This window comes from Mauremys mutica, chromosome 6, assembly GCF_020497125.1.
Source record: "Mauremys mutica isolate MM-2020 ecotype Southern chromosome 6, ASM2049712v1, whole genome shotgun sequence".
Taxonomy (NCBI): Eukaryota; Metazoa; Chordata; order Testudines; family Geoemydidae; genus Mauremys; species Mauremys mutica.
In genome coordinates, this window is record NC_059077.1 from 57,190,937 (window position 1) to 57,215,082 (window position 24,146).

Below are 24,146 nucleotides of genomic sequence, written 5' to 3' on the forward strand. Positions count from 1 at the left end.
CCCTAAGGCACTCCGCTTGATACTGCTGCCAACTAGACATCGAGCTGTTGATCACTACCTGCTGAGCCTGACAATCTAGCCAGCTTTCTATCCACCTTATAGTCCATTCATCCAACCCATACTTCTTTAACTTGCTAGCAAGAATACTGTGGGAGACCGTATCAGAAGCTTTGCTAAAATCAAGATATATCACGTCCACTGCTTTCCCCATATCCACAGAGCCAGTTATCTCATCATAGAAGGCAATCAGGTTGGTGAGGCATAACTTGCCCTTGGTGAATCCATGTTGACTGTTCCTGATCACCTTCCTCTCCTCTAAGTGCTTCAAAATTGATTCCTTGAGGACCTGCTCCATGATTTTTCCAAGGACTGAGATGAGGCTTACAGGTTTGTAGTTCCCCGGATTCTCCTTCTTCATGTTTTTAAAGATGGGCACTATATTTGCCTTTTTCCAATCGTCCGGGACCTCCCCCAATCGCCATGAGTTTTCAAAGATAATGGCCAATGGCTTTGCAATCACATCAGCCAAGTCCCTCAGCACCCTGGAATGCATTAGATCCGGACCCATGGACTTATGCATGTCCAGCTTTTCTAAATAGTCCTCAACCTGTTCTTTCACCACTGAGGGCTGCTCACCTCCTCCCCATACTGTGTTGCCCAATGCAGCAGTCTGGGAGCTGACCTTGTCTGTTAAGACCGAGGCAAAAAAAGCATTGAGGACTTCAGCTTTATCCACATTGTCTATCACTAGGTTGCCTCCCTCACTCAGTAATGGTCCCACACTTTCCCTGACCTCCTTCTTGTTGTTAACATACCTGTAGAAACCCTTCTTGTTACCCTTCACATTCCTTGCTACCTGCAACTCCATCATCTTGACATTTCTGACAATGCAGAATGGAGGATAGAGAGTAACTTAACGGCAAAAAGTGCAGGTATGCCTTAATCTGAAAACTCAGTCTGGAACTTCCTAAGTCACTCAATGTTAAATCACCACAATCATTGGGATAACTTACCCTTATTGAAAGATGATTTTTACAGTGAATGTGTCACTTCTTAACAGCAGTGAAGACTTATGTCCTGTTTAGCTGCAAAATCAGTCACATGAAGGAACTGGCAAGGCAAGCTTTGCCATACTGATATGCAGGCCCTCTCAGAGGTCCAGAGAGGCCCAGGCCACTTCCAGCTTTTGAGACCCCTAGCCATAATCAAAATAAAAAATGACACACAAACAAAATAAGGCACCAAAAAAGAGTGATGCATAATTTTAACATTTTTTTATTTAACCAATGTGTTTTCTAGCCCTTTTCTGTGCAAATCAATGCACTAATTATTGAGGAAAAATCTAGCTTTCACGTAATGTCACAGTTTTTATTAAGTATGGAGAGTCAATTCAAACGCTTTTGTCCCATAGTTGAACAGTGATAGTTCTTTTCCTGTTTCAACACGTTGAAGGTGCATTCACCTGAAGCTACTGGTGGCAGGCAAGCTGACAAAAATATGCAATGCAATTGTGATATTAGGAAACAACCCTGAGAGTCCAAGTTTGAGTTCTTCTTGAAGCAGTTCCTTTGGCTTGCAATCCAATTTAAAAAGTTTGTGGAATATATTAGTTTGAGGAAGATGACCGTCACTTGAGATCTTTTCAGATTTCTTTGTTGTACTGTTGCTGCAATTGTTCAGCTGCAGAAAGTAGATGTTCATTACTCAGTCTGTTGAACTGCCAAAGAAATCCAAAAGGGGTAAAAATTAGCTGCAGTGACTCAAACTGACATGCAAGACTTGATTGAATAGAGTCAATGATGACAAGGAAGACACTGACCCTATAATGCTGCTTTGCATTGGATTCAGTAGGTAAGTTGCGATTGGTGGAGAACTCAGATGAAATGCCAATATTTTGTGCTACTAATTTGGACACAGTCAGGATCACACCCAATTGTTCACAAATCTGTTGAATGTCATTGATAAGACTTTCAATGTTATCCCTCTCAACATCAAGTATAGCATTGTGTGCTTCAATTACCAGATTAGTTTGGTGGATCATTGTAAATAGCTTCACCCACAAAGATGACATCAGAATGGATTCAAATTTGGACATGTGCTTCTGAATAGACTGAAGTTCAGTTCGAGCCTGTGCAGTGAGATTGAGAGATTCAAGCTCATTTAAAGCCTTTCTCACTGAATTCAAACGCTGCACAACCGGTTGAAAACCAACAATCCATGCAGACTAGTTTTGGACATCCCATGCAGTGAAACAGGAAGATATTGCTTCAGAATTTCCCTCCTTTGTGGACTGCTACTGAATAGATTGCACATTTGCTGAACAGTTCCAAAGTAAATAATTGATTCAGCACAGTCAACACCTACAAGGTTTAGTGTGCGGTTTCCACAGCTGGAGAAAATACAGAACTGCTTGTACACCTTTGTACTTTCCAGCCATATTAGATCCATTGTCATAGGCTTGACCATGCAGACTTGAAAATCTAACTTAATACCTTCTAGAATTGCTAGTACTCAAGCAGCAATTTTTTTTCCAGTTTTTCTTGTGAAATTATCAAACAAAATAAACCTTTCTTCATTTGAAAATGTTGAGCTGTCTACAATCTTAACATATAGAATAACCATAGTAGTCTGTTCCTTGTGAGAACAATCTGAAGTGGCATCAATGATTGAAAAATACTTGGCATTTTGAATCTCAAGAATTGCTGTTTGTACAAATGACCCACATAGCTCAATAAACTCATTTTGTATGCGTGTGGAGAGATAATGGACTTGCATGTGCTTTTGACTCTCCTGCGATTCTCAAACACATTTAACACGCTCTGATAAAAGTGGGTCATATTTGCTGAGGAGCTCAACTATGCCTAGAAAGTTTCCATTTGCATGATCTCTGCCCTGCACTTTAAGCGGGGAAGAGGGTTTGTCTGGCTGGCTGGGAGAAGAGGGCAATGCTTTCTGGCTTGGGGGAGGAGAGACATAAAACTGCTGGAAAAGCAGTCAGCATGATGGGTGACTCACCACCTAGGAATTGGCTGGAATTGGAGGGTCCCAGCAGTGGATCTGCTGGAGGGACATAAATTTTTCACCTGCACTGCACATTTTATCCTCCAGGTTGGTCCCAGACATCTATCTAATAATAAAGTTGCGGCCTTATTAAACCCATATCTAATGTCTCCTGTCATTCTTTCGGCGTAGCCAGACAATCGCCAGTACGTTGACTGGAACCAAAGAAAGCCAATCCCCACTGAGAAAAGAAAAAGGAGGACATTCAGGATGCGCTTAAGTAGTTTTTTCCAGTTATTAGTTTCTGTAGAGAGTTCAATCAAGAGTAAATTCTGAACTGAACTTTCAGCTGATGCTGCCCAAATGGCTGATTTCCATGCAACATAGCTTTCTTTGTGTGACATTGAACTCTCATGTGATGGTATTCGGTCTTTCACCTTCCTCCAACCTCTGTTGATGCTCCATCCTAACTGATCAGAGAGAACTGATGCATTTGCAGTACTTTTGTTCAAAAATTTCAAACGTGTGTCCTCACGAAACTCACTGTACAAGACAGCCCTCACAAATTTTCACCTTGAATCTGGGCCTATAGACTACGAAAGCCTATGATGGACAAGCTACCAACCTAGGGCTCAACCAACCAACCAGTCATCTCTTTTAGCTATCACATGAAGATAATGAGTAATTCTCACACAAATAATTCCTTAGTCAACTAGACATAGAACTATAAAGACACTAACAATGTAACAATTCTTTATCTTTCAACATGCACTTGATCTAGCACCAGCCACTAGTAGTGGTTTGTTTATATAATCAGCTGATCTGAGAGGACACATTCATCACGGTCTAATCTTGTACCATCAGAACCGGCAGATTTTTATTAATATTTATGAACATTTTTAACTCTTTAAATATGACAACATTTGTATCAGTTAACAAAAAAAATTATGTCTTTTACCAAATCACATCTCTAATTTGCTTAAATTTGCAGCTCTAAGCTGAGAGAGTGTGTCACATTTTGGTCCGATAGGGATGCACATAAAAACAAGTTCATTTTTTGGCATTTGATAAGTTTCACAACAAGTGTCTAAATTTGAGGCCCCCTTTGAGCTTGAGGCCCAGGCCAAATGCCCCTCCTGCCCCCACTCACCCCAATTGGCCCTGCTGATATGTCTCATCCTAATCTGGAGAAATCACTCTTAAAAGAAAGAATAGTTCAGATTCTGTATCCCATGCCCTATTTGCTCTGACTACCAAATAATAATTTTAAGGCTACATTTTGTGATGTGGATGCCTGACCACTACATTCTGAACTCATTTTACAGCTGTAAAACAGCACTGAAATTAGGAGAATTAGTGCTGCCACAGCTAAATTCTATTTTTAGTGCACTAGCTAGATGAGAGCTAGCACAGGTATGTCTCCTCCAGCTGGCAATCACACCCCAGCTCCAAGTGTAGACATACTTTAAAGGTGCCATAAGTACCTAAGATCCTTTAGGCCAGGGATCAGCAACCTTTCAGAGGTGGTGTGCCGAATCTTCATTTATTCACTCTAATTTAAGGTTTTGCGTGCCAGTAATACATTTTAACGTTTTTAGAAGGTCTCTTTCTATAAGTCTATAATATATAATTAAACTATTGTTGTACGTAAAGTAAATAAGGCTTTAAAAATGTTTAAGAAGCTTCTTTTAAAATTAAATTATAATGCAGAGCCCCCCGGACTGGTGTCCAGGACCCAGGCAGTGTGAGCGCCACTGAAAATCAGCTCACGTGCCACCTTCGGCACCTGTGCCATAGGTTGCCTACCCCTGCTTTAGGCCATTCAAATCTGAATTTTAGGATCTTACATTTGTATTAATATTACTAACAAATATCCATGAAAGGATGCTAGAATTTTTAGAAAAACAATTAAGTAGATAATGTTTCTACAGTGTTTTGAACACAAAAAGCATTACGTGCACTTTTTATTATTAATTATTTTAGTGCATTATGTGTTAAGAAACCTACCTGTTAAGAAAGAAACTCAGCAGGATTTGTTAATGGAAAACTCATCTGATCATTTGTGATGGGTCAGAAGACTTGCTCTACATGGTGGTGGGAAGATACTTAACAGTAATTCTTGCAATGGCTTTCCTTAAAAAAAAACTTTTTTTTAGGGAACTGCAAACTTACAGCTAGTAAGTTCCTGTTCATCTTACAACAGAGGCCTGCCATGCAGTCAAAATTAAGAACATGTGCCATGATTACAGGCAATTGTAGGAGGATGTTGATGCTTCAGAGCCACAATAAAAAAGTTTTAGAAATAAAAATCAAGACATCAATTTTTTTAAACTAGGAATTCTTCCAAATTTGAATTTGACAGTGTTACTCTTTTTATAAAAAACTTGCAGCCTCAATACATCCACTGCTCAGATTTAAGACCCGAAAGGATCTGATCTCCTACATAATACAGGACAGAGAATTTCACCAAGTAATTCCTTTTTCAAGGCAAGAACTTTTGGATGAACTACCACACATATTTTAGAAAGGCAATCTTGATTTAAAGTGAGTGAGAATCCATCACATCTCTTGGCAAACTGTTCCAATTATTAATTGCCCGCACTGCTAAAAACATGCACCTTATTTCCAGTTTCAATTTGTCTAACTTCACTTTCCAGTCACTGGATCTTGATGTGCCTTTGTCTGTTAAACTAAATTTTTGAACGGGGAGATGATTCATGAAAGCAGAGGGTATTCTAAAGACCATGATCAAGCTACCTCATTGTGAGACTTTGGGGGTCAGACCAGTAAGGGGTTGTGTTGCTACCTGCTCTGCAAATTCTGGGTGCCTTAAATGCTATAGCAGCAACTCCAGCCATTAGTATACAAGCATGCAAGTCAACCTTTGACTTCCACCACCCAGTTACTTTTTGCAGGGTGACCCCAATGCCCTCCCGAGCCCTGAATTTCCCCCAAACCATTTGCTCTGTACTTTACATCCCTCTTGCAGAACACTTTCAGAAGTTAAGTTCACTGCCCCTTTTAAAGAAACAGTACCCAGTAGCTTACTACCTTGACACTCATTTTAATCAACAGACTGAACTGGTTTATAGTAAAAGTAAAACAAGTTTATTAAACAAAAAGTCATAGGTTTAAGTGATACCAAATGCAAGGAATAAAGAAAGGATTCTCACCAAGTCTCTTTTCCAGCATGGCTGACCAGACACTTTGGCCAGGACCCTTCACAGATGTCAAAGTGATCAGTTCCTTTTTCTCCTCGGGTGAAGGATGCCAAAATGGCTTTTTTTCCCTCTCATTTTATCTTCCCAAAGTTCATTGACCTTGCTTTGAGAAGCAAGAAGGCTTCCTGGGAGTACAGTCTCCCATCCGCAACTGAGATTAAGTGGCTGTCTTGTCTCACTTACTCTCCTGATGGCTTTGTTTACCTTGTATGTATATGTACTTTTCTTTTCTTTAGTCACACCTTGCTTAATTTACATAGGAGACATTCCTTTGGTTGGAACAAGTGCGGCATAGGGATTGCTTGCCAAATACATTTTAAAAACATATTTCCAGCACATACCTATAAAGTCCTTTGTGAATTTATTGTACACACATCAGACAGTATTAATGATCAGTGAGTTATTAGTTTACCAGTGATATATTACATGCCATCTTTTAGATATATATCATGATGACAGTGCATCAACTGGCACTAGGGTGCTCTTAGGATCACACGTATATCTTTCTCTTTGCTAAACTAAATAGATTGACTTGGCTTCTTAAATATCCCACTGTGCAGCAGAGTTTCCGAACCTTATAGAAATCTTGTGGCATTTTTCTGGACTATCTAATGTTTCAACATCCCTTTTAAAGTATGCATGCTAGAACTGCACACAGTATTCCAGTAATAGTCTTATTACTAACTTATTTAGAATGTAGCTCCAACATGCTCTCCTACATTCTTACGCCAGCTAAAAAGTAGGAGGGAAATCTTATGCTCCCAGTAAAGGATTAGATACTCAGAGGATTGGTAGTAGAAAATGGAGTTTTTCAATTTGAAATTACTGATCTCAATATGACCCAGGTGAATAATGGCTAAAAATCATTGCTAGCTGTTATAGAGAGAGAGACAAAGTGTGTGAATCCGTTCCATCTTGCATTTTGCTGTGACACTTGGAGTACCCTTCGTAGAACTGAAGAAGAGCTCTTTGTAGACTCAAAAGCTTGTCTCTCTCACCAAAAGATGTTGAACCAATAAAAGATATTACCTCCTCCATCTTGCCTCTCTAATATCCTCGGACTGACTTGGCTATTTGCTAGCCATTGACTGTTTGGTGGCCACTGTGAAATGAGTTGGTGGTCTTAGGCAAGTTCATAAGGAATCAGTGCCCACATCCCAAAGAGCGTCTTTCTTTGCAGACAGAATAAAGACTGAGCAGGAATAAAACTGTACTATCCTTTCAGCTCAGTGATAATCCTTGCTTATGAACTAGAAGCAAATTAATGAAGACTGGCAGGTAAGGGATACTCCTATTTTTGTTAAATAGAGGATGTTAGTACTATCATTCCAGTATCTTTCAAAAGCTCTAATGTCACAAAAAGTGTACTACAGGTATAAATGTTGACAGTACAGTAGATGACCATCTATGTAAGAGAAAATCTACACACTATTTTTAGAGGTGAATTCTCTCTTCGGACCAAGGTACCAATCTCAAAATATTACTGCCTTTCCCATTCATTCAGTGCCTCAGGACTAGAGGACGTGCCTTTGACTTGACCCAAGAAGAAAAGTACCTCCATTTAGCTAGGTAACATCTAATAGAATCCTTCCTGCTACTAGAAAGGATGTTTTGCATGGCTGTGGAACATGAATGTTCTAAGGATGATGCCCATCCAAATACCAAGCCCTGAGGTGAAGTGGACATGGGTTGAGGTGCTTGATCTTGCCATTCCACTGGGTCAGGATCTTGGGAAACACTGGGAGGATGATTGGTACACTTGGGATGACATTTGTAGGAGGTTGAGAAACCAAAACAATTTGGGCCAGTAGGGGGCGATCAGGATAACCTGTGGCCTGTCTTGCCAGATATTGCATAGAACTCATAGGACCTGAGAGATTAGAGACCCGATAGAGTAGGAGATTCTGGATCCGGGAGAGTGAAAATATCCAGTGTAGTGGCAATGGATTCAGTGCTCCCGGGTGTAAGAGGCTGCAGGAGCTGGAGGAGATTGTGTAACTGCCAAGGAAGACAGTGCTGTGGACAGGCAAAGTTGGCAATGATCGGTCATCATTGGTGCTGGCGGATTCTGGGGTTTGGGAGGTCCTAAGGTTGATGGTATCAATGGATTGTGGTCCGGTACCAATGTAGCCCAATGCTTTTGGACTTTCTTGTTGTGCCTCTGGGACTTAGGATATCCTAAATCCTCACAGGCCAAGTTGATGGGCTTGCTAAGAGCCGAATCTGACTTCTTCAAAGTGGATTTAGAGGAAGACTTAGTCTCATGCTTATGAGAGTGCTTTCTGGACTTCTGACAAGATCCCCTTCCCCCGGGGGAGGGTGGTCTGTGGAAGCAGACTGTCCCATACCAGAGTTGGATTTTGCAGCAGCAGGCACACTCCGCGCTGAATCAGGCTGATGTATAGGGCAGTTTTCCAGCTTGGATCTGATTGAGACTTCATGGTCTTCTCCATGAGGTATTTCTGGATGAAGTTCCCACCTTTCTCAGGTACAGCTAGGGAATGATTGGCAGATACTGCACCTCGCTGCAATGTGGGCTTCCCCAAGGCAGTACAGGCAGCACTGGTAGTCATCACTGACCAAGAAAGATCGTAGGCAAGAAGCACAAAGTTTGAAGCCAGGATTTCTGAGTTCTGGGCATAGTCCAGTACCCATACAAGTGGTGGCGGGTTCCCCTCTCCCCCGCAAAAGAAGGCTAAGTTTAACACTAAGATCTATAAAATCACTAAACTGTAAAAACTGTATATGCTGCTAAAACTATTTACAAAGCTAAAGCTAAACCTTATCTTGTAGGAAGAAGCTGAAGCTACGGACACTGGAGGTTCTGACTCGGATCATGTAGCGGTAAGAAGGAACTACAGACATGGTCTGTCTGCCCTGCCCTTTATCCCCTAAGTCAGAGGCACAAAGTGAGCCAGGGCACATGTGTGGACTAATGGAAGCTACTTTCAAATTCTCTGGCTCTGGGAGCATGGTGCACATACATAAACCCAATGTAGAATACAATAGGGACCATCACTTGAAGAAGACGGGATATATTAAGTCTGTGTAGGAGGAAGTTTTGTTTTTATTGTTAATTTACACATGGGTATGTTAAGATGGCGTGTCCCTAAGAACCTTCACAATGCTTTCAAAAAGTTTAATAAGTTTACTTAAATACAGTTTAAAAACTTACTTGTGTCCACACTGTGTTCTAACACTGTTAGTCCAGCCTGTGTGTTAATCAGGCAAAAACATATTACAAACAAATTAAAAGCAGGGCTGCCAATTATTCGCAGTTAACACACACGATTAACTCAAAAAAAGTAATTTTGATTAAAAAAATTAAGCGTGATTAATCGCGTTGTTAAGCAATAGAATACCAATTGAAATGTATTAAATATTTGGATGCTTTTCTACATTTTCAAATATATTGATTTCAATTATAACACAGAATACAAAGTGTACACTGCTCACTTTATATTATTCTTTTTATTACAAATATTTGCACTGTAACAATGATAAACAAAAAGTATTTTTCAATTCGCCTCATACAAGTACTGTAGTACAATCTCTTTACTGTGAAAGTGCAATTTACAAATTCAGGATTTTTTTGTTACATAACTGCAATAAAAACAACACAATGCAAAACATAAGGGCCTACAAGTCCACTCAGTCCTACTTCTCGGTCAATCAATCGCTAAGACAAAGAAGTTTGTTTATATTTACGGAGATAATGCTGCCCACTTCTTATTTACAATATCACCAGAAAGTGAGAACAAGCATGTTAAATATCTTGTGATGCCAGCTACAACACTACCATGCCTGTTCTCACTTTCAGGTGACATTGTGAATAAGAAATGGGCAGCATTATCTCCTGCAAATGTAAACTAACTTGTTTGTCTGAGCGATTGGATGCACAAGAAATAGGACTGAGTAGACTTGTAGGCTTTAAAGTTTTACATTGTTTTATTTTTTAATGCAATTTTTTTGGTACATAATTCTACATTTGTAAGTTCAACTTTCATGATAAAGAGATTGCATTACAGTATTTGATTTGGTGAATTGAAAAATACTATTTCTTTTGTTTTTTACAGTGCAAATATTTGTAATAAAAAATAAATATAAAGTGAGCACTGTGCACTTTGTATTCTGTGTTATAATTGAAATCAATATATCTGAAAATGTAGAAAACATCAAAAATATTTAAATAAATGGTATTCTATTTTTAACAGTGCGATTAATCGCGATTAGTATTTTTAATCGCTTGAAAGCCTTAGTTAAAAAACATTCTCTCAACTACATCATTATGTAGAACACTTCAGAGCATATTCTGACTACAATGTGTAACTGGGTCCACCACTTTGTTCCCAGCAAACAAACAGCTAAAAGTTTATTCTTACATTGGTGACCAATGGATTTGCCATAAAAGTTGCTGATCCTGGAATAGGAGGAGACTACTCTGAAGAAGGCTAGGCTCCAAATCCACAGCTATAGATCTAGGATAAAACCCTGAGCTGGTGAATAACTTTTCATTTTTGTTATACTGCTGATGTTTTTTTAACTGTTTTTTTCTGCGTATATGTTTATAGCCACTTAGATGTATCTATTCCTTCCACTCCTGACAAAAGGGGCATAACTAGCTTACCCTATCAGTTTGGGATTTTTTAAGCAGTTGATTTGCCATCATATGCATGGTTTTTAAATCCAGTTTTAATGCAGTCCACTCTGGTCAACCAAGTCTTGTTATTTATGCAATCATAAGTGTGCCTAGTGATTTTTAGAAAACATTAACAGATATCTGTCCTGACGAGCTGAAAAAGTTAAATTAAACATAACACACAAAGGTGGGGCAAAGAAACACATGTAAACAGGACTTACAACAGAGAAAGATAATGCAAGATGCCTATTATTGCTTTCAAATCTTGCCTGTTTTATCATTATTAACATATTAAAATCTTGGATGCAGGTCAGCAGTAAAAGGCTAACTGAAATGAATAAATACCCAGTTCAGTCATCACTGAACTTAAACCATGCTTTATGTCAAGTTCTTCTCTGAAAAGAGGCTCTACAAATGGAGTTGCAGGGATCCATGTTTGTCATTTCCACATCAAATATGTTCAGTTTACATGTGGATTTTTTTTTTAAACTGTCACCACAGCAAACGCAACCTGAGATCTAGACATCAATCCTTCTCTTTTGTGCATTAGTTCTGCAGACCAAATTGGGGCCTTAGTGACACCTGTCCGAAACCATAGTCTTCAATGAGGTTGCAGAGATGTAACTGATTGAATCTTAGTAAATAATTCTGTTGTGTATGCAAAAGAAGGAATGAAATCTACCTCACTCTTATAGAGTTGTGCTAGCTCTGCAGAGCTATCAGGAGTAAAAAGCAGTTTAAAAATGTATCCACTTAAAGTAAGGAGACATGACTGAATACACAAAGATCTGTTAAGAATTCATTTTTACCATTTTTACACAGTCACTTTTGAGGAGAGCTGCATCATAAGCATGATTTCAAGCCCTACACGGTTATTTCCTAGTGTTCCACTAATTACAACAACAAAAAAGCTAATCGTACAATGATGTCAGCTGAACTTTTAATTCCTGTGGAGTATTTGTACATCAGCTGCATTAAGAATTCTGAAACTTCCATATTAGACAATGAAAGTATTGTTACCTAAATATAATAAAGTTCAAATGTGTGTCGGGTAGAAGGAGATGAAGAGAAAGAAATGGCACCCTACAATGAAAACGTGAAACATGACTTCACCTTAAAATAACCCAAGGCTTAGTTTGGGCACACAAACCTGGCAAGCACTGAAAATGGTCAAATTCGCTGCCTTCATAATTTGCTATAAAAATAAAGTTAAAGTTCAAGTGTAATAAAAGTTCTCTTATATATGTGTTAACCATCTTTTCCCTTAAAACTTAGAAAAAAAACATATTGCACAGATGGTCATTTTTCCCCCTCTTTATACCACAATGAGAAAAATACAACAATTACAACACAAAAATACTGGCGATAATTCAACTGCTGTTGGTAAGTGGAACATAACTGATTTGTCACGTCATACAATTTTGTAAAAGTTGTTCTGTTGGAAGGCCATGAATGAGTGTGCAAGTGATTACACACTTCTGGATCATAATTTTCACATACTGTTTTATTTTTTTTTTAAATATACATGCTGTACAGTATTATGTTTATTCTCTGTAGTACAATAAAAACATAAATCTATCCGATGAAAAATACATTGCATTCCAATTGCATGAACATAACAAACAGAGTAGCTCCCTTATCATACTACTTGCAAAGATCAATGGTAACTGGAAAATGATTTATTTTCCTATAATATATTAGCAATAAAATACTCTTTTTAATAAAAAGTCACATCAAATGTTGTTCATCTTTTGTTAAGCTCCTCTCCATTCCTGAAATCAACATTTTACCGATGCAAAATAACATCTGGTAACCTCAGGATCTTCTTGACTGAACTGCTATTGTTGAAAAATAAGACTGTAGAAATTCAGAATTCTACAGTAAGAGCATCAGTGGCTTGTATTGCTATCATACCACACACTGATACCAAATGCAAAAGACAAAATCATTGCCTCTCTTCTTTGGGCCATCCAAAGTTCATAGGTGCAAGCCCTTCTAATTTATGGAACTAGAATTGCTAAAGACAATCTCAACTATTTGGGGGGAAGAGGGAGGAGGGGAGAGAGAGAGAGACTTGAAAATGTAAATTGTTATGTAAATGGATATAAAGTGACAGTGAAAGCAACAAACAGTTGGGATCTACTTCTGCAGTCAAAAAAATGGCCCAACCCCTCACAAACCTTTTAAGCACAAGAGGTAACAAAAGACACCAGTCATACACACACGTCAAAATGCTGATGGTGGCCTTCTTGGATGTGTAACATTTCATGCAGAGCAACTCAAAACTTCAGATACTTATGACACTGTAAGGATATCAACTGGACTTTTCTGAGTATGCCCCAAATTTCCACTGATGTCAACAGATTGGGGAATAGCACTATGAAGGGGACTGCAATTCTATAGTTGCTAGATTTTAATTATTATCCCTATTGTAGGATTATCACTATAATTGACTCTTGTAAAGATTAAATGATTTTTAATAACTCTGTAAGAAATGTATTACCTTTTGTTAAAAACAGCAATATGCTGATGTAATAAAAATTCAGTTTTCAGTTAGATTAACTTCAGCAGAAAAGAAAGAACTGTAAAGTATAACTTCTGTGGGTGCATACTATAGGTGACTTTCTTGAATAAGATGGATAATTTTGCTAGGAAGGCCTCATCATTAAGTTATACAATCCTAAATCACACTTCATCAAAGGTATCCTCTGAAGTCTCATAAATGCCTTCTTTGGCACAGCTGAATCCCTGTTGCATACTTCAGATATTTATGGAATAATAACACAATCATTACTGTTATAAAGCCAGTGTTTACCCAGAATGGTATCTAAAATTCCAGTTTCTTCCTCAAAACAAGAAATTACTGTCGTATTATTGGGTAAATGTTATCTTTTTAAATAGTGACCATTGGACTTGCTACACTCAGCATCTTTCATCCAAGGATCTCCATATATTTTACAAATACAGATGTATTTAGCCACACAACATCTGTGAGGAAGATATTCTTATTTTACAGAAGTGGAAACTGAGACACAGAACTATTAAGAGACCTGCCGACACGAAAGTCCAAGGCAGAGCAAAGATTATGCCCTCTGAATAATTATTCAGAGATTTCACATAGTTGAATGTTGTGTATCTTTTCTGATTAAGAGAATATAGCAGATTTACCCATTCTTCATAATGAAATATTTTACCACAAATAATGCTTTAAAGTATACTCCAAAACATATGCAAGTTAGAAAGTCTTCTGCTATTATTCCAATAAGAAAATGTGCTTAAGAACAAGTAAAAGCATGACTTATTTATAGGACTGTAGTGCAATCTCTTTATCATGTAAAAAGTGACAAAGAGTCGTGTGGCACCTTACAGTCTAACAGACGTACTGGAGCATAAGCTCCAATACGTCTGTTAATCTATAAGGTGTCACAGGACTCTTTGTCGCTTTTTACAGATCCAGATTAACATGGCTACCCCTCTGATGCTCTCTTTATCATGAAAGTTTAATTTACAAATGTAGAATTATGTAAAAAAAAATATCCTGCATTCAAAAATAAAACTGTAAAATTTTAGAGCCTGCAAGTCTACGCAGTCCTACTTTTTCTTCTGCCAATTGTTCAGACAAACAGGTGTATTTACATTTGCAGGAGATAATGCTCCCCGCTTCTTGTTTACAATGTCACCGGAAAGTGAGAACAGGCATTCTCATGGCACCGTTGTAGCCAGTGTCGCAAGATATTTACGTGCCAGATGCACTGAAGATTCATATGTCTAGTCAGGCTTCAACCATCACCCCATGAAAAAAAAACAACTCACAAGTGTTGGCTGAATTAAGGCAAAACTGGTAATGAAATAACTTAAAATACTCTACATTATCACCACAAAAAGAGGAAAGGAAACAAATCTTTTAAAAATGTAAATGACTTACAGATACATTGGACAAAAAGAGGAAACACTTAAAATATGTTACCTAGCAGAGTTTTTCTTTATTTTCTCATCGATGTCACTGAGGATCTGTTGAAACTCCTGGTCCCCAGGAAGAATGTTTAACAAACAATCTAAGTTGGAAGAATCAAGAGAATATTCACCTCCCCACTCCATTTCGACAACCTGAAATAAATGGAAAAGAAATAGCAAATATAAAAAATGGGATTAAATAATGAAAAAATGCAGGTTTTATTTTAAATATTAAAGTACAGGTGATTTTTGGTTTTCTGAAGTTATGCTTAGATTAACAAGGTATATATAATTTGTGACAAAGTTCCTCCTCTACCTTGGTTGGTCCTGCACTTATTGGTGGATTTGCTCACCTCAGAGATCTTCCACTCTGGTGGAACCCACAGTCCAGGTCAACTCCTCCTGTGTCTGATCAGGAGTTGGGAGGTTTGGGGGAACCCCAGGCCCACCCTCTACTCTGGGTTCCAGCCCCGGGCCATGTGGATTGCAGCTGTCTATAGTGCCTCCTGTAACAGCTGCATGACAGCTACAACTTCCTGGGCTACTTCCCCTTGGCCTCCTCCAAACACCTTCTTTATCCTCACCACAGGACCTTCCTCCTGGTGTCTGATAACGCTCGTACTCCTCGGTCCTCCAGCAGCACTCACTCTCAGCTCCTTGCACCTCTTGCCTCCAGCTCCTCACAAACTGACGTGAGCTCCTTTTTAAAGCCAGGTGCCCTGATTAGCCTGCCTTAATTGATTCTAGCAGCTTGATTGGCTGCAGGTGTTCTAATCAGCCTGTCTGCCCTAATTGTTTCCAGAAAGTTCCTGATTGTTCTGGAACCTCCCCTGTTACTTTACCCAGGGAAAGGGGACTTACTTAACCTGGGGCTAATATATTTGCCTTCTATCACTCTCCTGTAACCCGGTGGGCCAGCTTATACTCTGCCCTGGTCCCGAGGCCCGCCGGGGATGTCAGTTGGTGGCTCCTTCACGGGGCCGTCAGCACGGGCGTGTACTTGGCGCGGTTTACCCCTGTCCCCAACACCTGCCCCTTTTGCAGCATGAAGGAAACACTGGCACACATTTATTTAGAGTGCGCCAGGTTACAGCCCCTATTCCGGCTCCTCTTGGATCTCTTATTGCGTTTTTGGTTGCACTTTTCCCCTCACCTGTTTATCTATGCACTCCCCATCCGTGGCCCAACAAAGTAGCGGGATCTCCTTATCAACCTCCTCTTGGCCCTGGCCAAACTAGCCATCTACAAAACCAGGGAGAGGAGGTTGGCCAATGGGATTTCCTGCGACTGTGGGGCCTATTTCCGCTCCTCCATCCATTCATGCATCCGGGCAGAGTTCCTCTGGGCGGCGTCCGCTGGCTCCCTTGACACCTTCGAGGAGCAGTGGGCGCTGTCCGGGGTTCTCTGCTCGGTATCCCCATCAGGTTCCCTTCGTTTAGCCCTATGACCTCACTCTCGATCCTGTTTTTTTTTCATTGGTTGTCCCACGTAATTATTTGGTATCACAGACCTGTGGATCCTCCCCTTTGGCTGGATACCAACAGGATCACTCTCCTGTAGCCATCTGGCCTGACCCTGTCACAAATTATAATGGGAACATTAAACCAGTAAAAAAAAATTCATCGTTGCATGCTATTGCATGAAATACTGTAGAGGAGTAACTTGCAGTATATCTTAAAACTAATTAAATAGAGTACTTTATTAGTAACCCCAGTTCAGTCAAAATAAAAATCAGCTAATATTTTCCTAATAGTAACAGAAGTACTCTCTAGAAAACAACTTTGTGATACAGAAAGAAGTTTGTCACTTTTATGCTTAAACAGAACTCGGTATTACAACTAAAAAGTGACACCAGAAAATTCCAAGACCAAAAAACTATGAATTTTAGTATGTGTAGGTAAATGAATGGGCCCGTCCCCTCCCACTTGCTTTCCCAGACAGAGTATAGAGGCCCCTCCCAACCCAGCCCCGGGCCACCTGAGTGCCCACCTCCTCCCCCAGCTCTGGAGCACCTGGCTGGTGGGTGGGCAGGCAGCGCGGCCCCCAGCCCAAGCCCCAGAGTGGCAGGTGGGCAGGGAGCTGAGCACAGCCCCCAGTATGGGGGGGGGAGCTCTGGTGGGGGAAAGGGGTGGGCAGTACAGCCCCCCACGCCCCAGAGTGGTGGGTAGGTGGCGCAAGCACTGGCTCCAACTGCCTGGAGTCCCTGGCTGCAGGCTGGCCCCATCCTGGGGCAAGGGAGCTGGAGCACTCCCAAAAGTCAGGGGTGGGGGGTCCTGCCCAAGTTGAAGGCAAAAGAAGACCCCTGCCCATGTCCCAGGCCCCCCTCCATTGCTACCTTTGAGCACTCGGCAACTGATCTCCCAGTGATCTGTTGCACACTATCTATCCATCTCCTTGCTGGTTGGCCCCTGCTACCATGACTCACCACAATTCCTTCCCTGACAACTTTCTTGACATTATTTCCATCTGGCTTGTACTGTGGTACCAGAGTACATAATTTGTGCCTGTTTATTTCCGACAGCGGGGTCTTCCTTTCTCCAATAATATTTCTGACATAAGCATTCATCTTTTTTTCTAATCAGGAAATATGAAAGTATCTTCACCGGCACCACAAAGAGAGCATATACATACAAAAAAGTGCATATTTTGACAACAGAATATACCTCATTTACAGTATTGTATTTTGTGTGTCTTTTTTTCTATTAAGAAGGATATTATTTTACGTAGCAAGTTCAGTGCTGACAACCAAGATCTTAAAAACTAAGATCTTGAGTTCTCTTATATGGAAAAACTAAATTTCATAGCGACTTCCCACCAAATTTTAAATTCCTGAGCCATGGTTAAATTTATAAAATGAGGCCAAGATTAGGATACATCAAAAACAGTTATTTATCATGGTGACTGTGATTCTTTGCAAGAGTGCTTCTGGATACTGTGATAAAGTCAGTTCTGACAGATATGAGAGAGAAGTGGAGGGCAGATATAGCAGCCCTAGAATGATCAAGGCCCTGTTCCCTTAAAAAAAGGTTACCTTGAGTTAACTAGAGACACCTGAGGCCAGTTATGGACTGCCAATGACTTTTAAAAACCCCTCTTCTGGTAAGGGAGAGAAGGGGAGAGTTGAGAGACATGCTGTGGCAGGGATAGTGGCAGCAGCAAGAAGGAAAGGCTTCCCATGGGTGGAAAGATGTCTCCTCTCTCTATAGGGAAAGAAACTAAGGTAACATCTGCCTGGGAGAAGAGCTGTCAACTAGGTTCCAGTGTAGTAGGGCAACACCCTGGAGAGGGGACACAGAAAAGTATTTCTGATTGTTTTGTGAGTTTGGGTTTTTTGTTTTTGTTTTTTTCTTAAGAGAACTTCTTGGGCTTACCTTGAGGCCCACCATGTAAATAAGGGAAAAATAAAACCGAGTGAAGCAAAAAACCTTCTGGAGTCAGACTGATTTTCTCCAGGCCCCCCCATTGCCCAAGGGAGAAATGCTGAGACCAACAAAACAAAGGAGGTACCCTGCCACATATGGTGTCAGGGGTAGAATTTGATATAGGGACTGTCCTGGGGGGGGGCAAGGTAGATCATTCCTGAGAATGGATGACATAGTGAGGGCACTGTTACTGTGTGGCACAAGAGGCTACTAGAGACCAGACTACAACAAGAGACAAATCAACTGCTGATGAACCAGGCAGCCCAGGAATGAACCACTCTACAGGAGGTAGTGAGGCAACTGAAAGTCCTGACTGCTCTGGGAGGTGGCCAGCAGTTATCTGCAAAAGATAACAGAAAATCACATCGAGGCATATCGCTTCACATTTGAAAGAATGACCTTAAGCGAGGCCTGGCTCTGAGACCTGTGTGGGGAGGCCCAGAAGGCCTACTATGACATGGCAGGGAAAGCTGCTAAAGACTACTTACAGTTGAAAGCTGAGAGTGACTACAGCTGCAAGGGCCCAGAGACTTCACAAGTTGAAGCACCGGGAGAGCAAAGTGTCAAGATCACAACTGTTCGACCTGATCCATCTAATATGGAATTGGCTGCATCCCAAGAACCACAGAACAGACCATAGCACTCTCGGTTTTGAACAGATTCTTAAAAGGACTATGAGGGTGGGTTGGCCAAAATGACTCTTCCTCTAACTATGATATAATCACTCTCGTAGAAAGGCATTTAATGGCCAGAGAGCTTTCTCGGACTACTGGAGAAGAGAAGCGTCTGACCAAGTAGCCAATCCCAGACCCAAAGGCTGGGACCACTGAAAGTTTGGGTAGAACTATGTTGGGGAGGAGAGATGCAAAAGGGCAGCCAGAGGCCATGAAGGGACTTGGAGAACTGGCGGGAGAAGGCTGCACTGTGACACCTAATAGCCTAAAGCATAGGGGAATAACCAGGGCTATGTGTAGATACTTGTGGGGAATCAGGACATATAGCAGCTCAATGCCCTAACATTGAGGAGCCCATGCAGTGCAGTCTGGGTGAAAGTGAAGATCTGTGCAACCTAATCCACCCTGTAGGAGTTGCTATGACGCCACATAGATATACACGGCCAGTTAGAATGAATGGTATAGAGCAGAGGTTCTCAACCTGTGGTCCGTGAGGTCCATTCAGGTGGTCTGAGGATAGTTCCCTCTAAAGGTGTGTGCCTGGATGGCCACACACAAGAGAATGAAGGGCTACCCACCTAATTGGTGGAGCCGCGCAGGCGTGGCTCCAATAAGTAGGTGCCTGGACCCTGGAGAAGAGCCACATGTACGGTGAGGTGGTGGACTTGGGAGGAGTAAGGGGTAGGTGGGAGGGGGCAGTGAGGTGAGAAGAGGGGTTAGAGGGAATTTGGGACATGTAGGGCTGTTGCGGCCAGAGAAAGAGGCAACTTTCCCCAGCTCCAGGCTGTGGCTGCCGGGGAGAGATGGCCCTCCTTCCCAGCCTCAGCTCTGTGTCTGCTGTGGCAGGGGAAAGACCGCCCGTCCTTCCCAGACCCAGCTTGGGGGCTGCCGTGGCGGGGGAGAGTGGGCTCATCCATCGCATTAGAAAGGTAAGACTACTGATATTAAAATATGAGTTGTGTGCTTTTATTTGTAGAAAAAACAATTATTACCTTTTTTATATAGTGCTTTTATCCAAAGTACTTTACAATAGTTAGCTAATGGTACAGACAATATTTGGAAAGATCATTAAGAGACCCTCAGCAATTTAAAAAAAAAAATTTGAGAACCACTAATATAGAGACTATTGCTTTAGTGAACTCAGGAAGTGCAATCATGCTGGTATCTGGGAAATTGGTGGGGCAGGAGCAGCTTGTCTCGAGCCAAATGCATGGGAATAACCTGTGCACATGGAGCAGTTCATTACTACTCAGCCATTCCTATACAAACTGATGTTCCGGGAAATACAACAAGCAGAAGTAATCCCTAAACTTCTGTATCCAGTACTCATAGGGTGAGAATTCCCAGAGTTTTGAAATCTACTCCTGTTGGAAGGGTTGGAGGAAAACAGTAACCCCTCCCTTCATTTTCCCTGAATTAGCCCTGGACTTGTTTTCAGCTACTGGGAAGTCAAGGAAGACTAAACGAGAGAGGATGGCTGACAAAAGACTGGGGACCAAAATCTTGGTCCAGAATCAAAAGGTGATGCTTGTGGGGAAGCAGTCTCATCCAGCAGGCAGGGAGGCAACTCATATAGTGAGTGAATGTGAGGCTGGGCCCAGTTCTACTGAGACCAATTCAAGGGGTGAAATGGATTCCTTTGAGATTGGACAGATTGGTCCCTCATATAAGAATTTTTGGCAGGACCAAGCAAATGATTCTTTATACCACATTAGAAAAGAGATAGTTGAGCTGAATGGGGTCCTGATGGAGAGGGGAAAAAACCCAAAGGTCCAGGGATGTACTTCGTGATAAAAAGAGACCTGCAATATAGAGTAGTCAGATCACAGGAACAAAAATTGGAGCAGCTTCTAGTACCTCAAGGACACCAAAGGGCAGTATTAGATCTAGTGCATAGTCATTTGTTCGGGGTGGATAAAACCATTTAGGGGTGGATAAAACCCTAAAAAGAATCATTCAAAACTTATTTTGGCCCGGAGTTTATAGTAAGGTCTGATGCTATTGTGCCTCCTGCCCGGAGTGCCAATTGCACAGCCCACGACCTCAGTTAAGGGCTCCTTTAGTACCCCCACCTATTACTCAAGTCTCGTTTGAGAGGACAGTACGGACTGAATAGTTCCATTGGAGAAGTCAGCCTGGGATTGTCAATATGTGCTAATGGTTCTGGACTACACTGCCCGGTACCTAGAAGCAGTACCTTTGCGAAACACAATGTCCAAGACAACAGCAAAGAAGTTAATCCAAATTTTTCCAGGGTAGGAATACCAAAAGAGATTCTGACAGATCAAGGGACCACATTCATGTTCAAACTGATGAAGGACCTATGTACAATGTTTTGAATATGGGCTCTACAGACCTTGGTCTATCACCCACAGACTGATGGCCTCCTCAAATGCTTTAACAGAACACTGAAGAGCATGACACAGAAAGTAGTGAGGCAAGATGGAAAAAACTGGGATACCTTACTACCCTTCCTATTGTTTGTGATAAGGGAAGTACTCCAGCCATCCACTGTTTTTTTCCCCATTTGAGTTGCTGTATGGTTACCACCCCAGTGCCATATTGGACATTGCCACGGAGGGCTAGGAAGAACAGCCTAACCTGGGGGATGAATGTCATTGAACATGTGATGAAGATGTGGGACAGAATAGCCCAAGTCACTTGCATAGTGCAGGAACACCTGGAAAGAGCACAAGAGGCCCAACAGACATATTACAATCATCAAGTGAAGGTTCAGAGATTCCAGCCTGGGGATTGGGCAGCGGTGCTGGTACCTTCAGCAGAAAGCAAGCTCTTAGCCAAATGGCTGGGTAAAAGTAAAAGAAGCTGTTGGGGAGGTTGACTATATGATTTGACAACCTGATCATCAGAAGCAGGAGCAAATCTATCACCTCAATCTATTGAAGCCCTAGCAGGACTGTGGAGCTTATATGGTCACCCTAGATACACCCCCACTTCCCCCCGGGAATAAACCTTGGGGACACAAAAATATCTCCTGAATTGACCCTTAACAATGAACAGAGGTAGTCAAAATGATGATGACTGGAACCATGATGTGCTCCCAGAGAAGCCAGGCAGAATCACAGAAGCTCATCACCACAGATCCCAGCGTAAAGTAAAGGTTAAACCATTTTGGATCCTAGAGACTAAAAGAAAAGAGATCAGTGTGGAAGTTAAGAGGATGTTGGAGCTGAGACTCATTCAGGAATCCCATAGCCAGTGGTCCAGACTTTGAGAAGAAGTTCATAGTACAAATGGATGCCTCTAAGGTGAGGTTGGGGGGTGTATATTCTCAAATGGTAGAAGAGGAAGAATACACCAACTTGTACCTCAGCAGAAAACTCCTTCCCAGAGAACAAAAGTACACTGTAGTGGAAAAGGAATGCCTTGCAGTAAAATGGGCCATAAGAACCCTCTGGTATTACCTGCTTGGATTGAGGTTTATCATGTCCCCCCACTTCCCCAAGTGGATGCACCGGAACAAAGAGAAAAATGCAAGAGTAATAAGTTGGTTCCTACCACTACAACCCTTCCACTTCAGGATGCAGTACAGGGCAGGAATCAGGCCTGGTAATGCTGATGGTCTGTCAGGGGTACACTGTTTCTTGATACAAGTAGTTCAACCCCATTGTGTTGAGCAGGAGGTTTGGGGTTTTTTACTTTTTGCTTCAGATAACTTCTTGGGCCTATCGTGAGGCCCACCATGTAAATAAGGAAAAATAGAACCAGACTGAAGTCAGTCTGATTTACTCCAGGCCCCCCCACTCACAAAGGGAGAAACACTGAGGCTGATGAGGTGAAGGAGGTACCCTGCCACAATATGCACACGTGTGAATCTATTCTCTGACACTGCTGAAACCTTCTAGATAAGCAAAGCACAACTGACTCCTCACTGAATGTGGAACGCAAGCCTATCAATGGAATGCAACAGACCCTGAGAGACAGTGTATATAGAGACATACCATTTCCTTTAAACTAATTCTCAAAAAGCTGCAAACAGTCTAAGAGACTTCCTAAATGCTAATCTTCTCCAAATAAGAATTCAAAGCCCTTTTGATATCTCACAGTACTCGGAGATTTAGTTGGAACTCAGACACCGCTTTTGGTAAAAATCTGAGATGCAGAATAGGTCATCTTACCTGTGGAATACAATGAAGTGAGGATCAATATTAAAACTTATGACTCAGAAACTCTTCTTGCTGATATTACTGCAATTAAAAATGCAGTCTTTAAATGGGAGGTGAAATAAAGAACACTCTCCCAAAAGCTTGAATTGTGCCTCCATTAATGCTGACAGCACCAAGATGAGTTCCCATATCAGGCCAGGCTTGCTGAACAGTGGGAGGATATTTATCATTCTTTTAAGGAATCTTGAGATAGTGAGACCACTGAAAACTCAACTGCCCATTGGTACATGGTGCAGTGAAGTGTCAGAGGTAAAGCTGTAGTTCATAATAGTTCATATGGGAGCAGAATGTAATAGCGTGTTATCTGCTACCAATAGTGAAAATTTTCCATTTCCAGAAGTAACCACCACGAAGCTGAACTTGGCAGAATGCCCCCTGAAGGAGCTATATAGGGAGCACAAGTCCAACTGACCCCACCCCTGCTGTCACTGCAAGTGTGTCAGCCTAGAATATCTGGCACTTAACCCTCCTGGTGAGGCCTTCAGTTTCTTCCCCTGTCAGTGTCTCAGCTGAAAAACAAAACTGTCCACAGTCATCAAATGAGGTTAAATAAAAGCATAAAGGAAAAGGAAGAAAACCTATAGGCAGCGTCAGTTAGGATATTGGCCTCTCTTACTTCAGAGGGCCTTGGGAGCATCAATTACCCCAAAGTCCACTAGGATTCCAGTATAAGTCTCAGTTTCTTTTCCCTTCTTAGCACAGGGGGTTCATGTTCTCCTTTCTGCAAGGATGGAGGGTTGGTTGCAGTCAGATCTCTCTGGGAGCTAAGGAGCTCAACAGACTTTTCCTTTCCCAGGGTTGCCCCATCTGAATGGAGTCCCCTCCTTTTAATGCTTCCTCCAGTTCTTGCATGATTTGTATGTGTGCAGAGGGTCAGGGCCACTGTAGCCCAAAGCAGCTCCTTAATCCCTTCCATGCTGGTTAACCCCATCACAATAACATTTCAATATATATGGTTTCCCGGGCTGCATTAAAGTATTCAATACCTCTGTAGAGCAACCTGAGTCGGACTGTCAATGTCCCATGACTCAAGCAGCAAAGATGAAACA

General features: G+C 41.4%; 1 protein-coding gene across 9 annotated transcripts in view; it reads right to left on the reverse strand.

The window, feature by feature from the left end:
- The window catches only part of KIAA0825 (KIAA0825 ortholog), a 429,759-nt gene that overhangs the window by 319,096 nt on the left and 86,517 nt on the right, over positions 1 to 24,146 (reverse strand). For 8 of the 9 annotated variants that reach the window (XM_045022167.1, XM_045022174.1, XM_045022166.1 and 5 more), the window contains exon 3: positions 14,828 to 14,967. In XM_045022167.1, coding sequence (XP_044878102.1) covers positions 14,828 to 14,958 — 131 coding nt within the window. In that variant the 5' untranslated portion in view covers positions 14,959 to 14,967. Of the gene's footprint in view, positions 1 to 14,827; positions 14,968 to 16,324; positions 16,361 to 24,146 lie in introns of those variants that run through there. The other variant, XM_045022168.1, reaches the window with a different exon arrangement.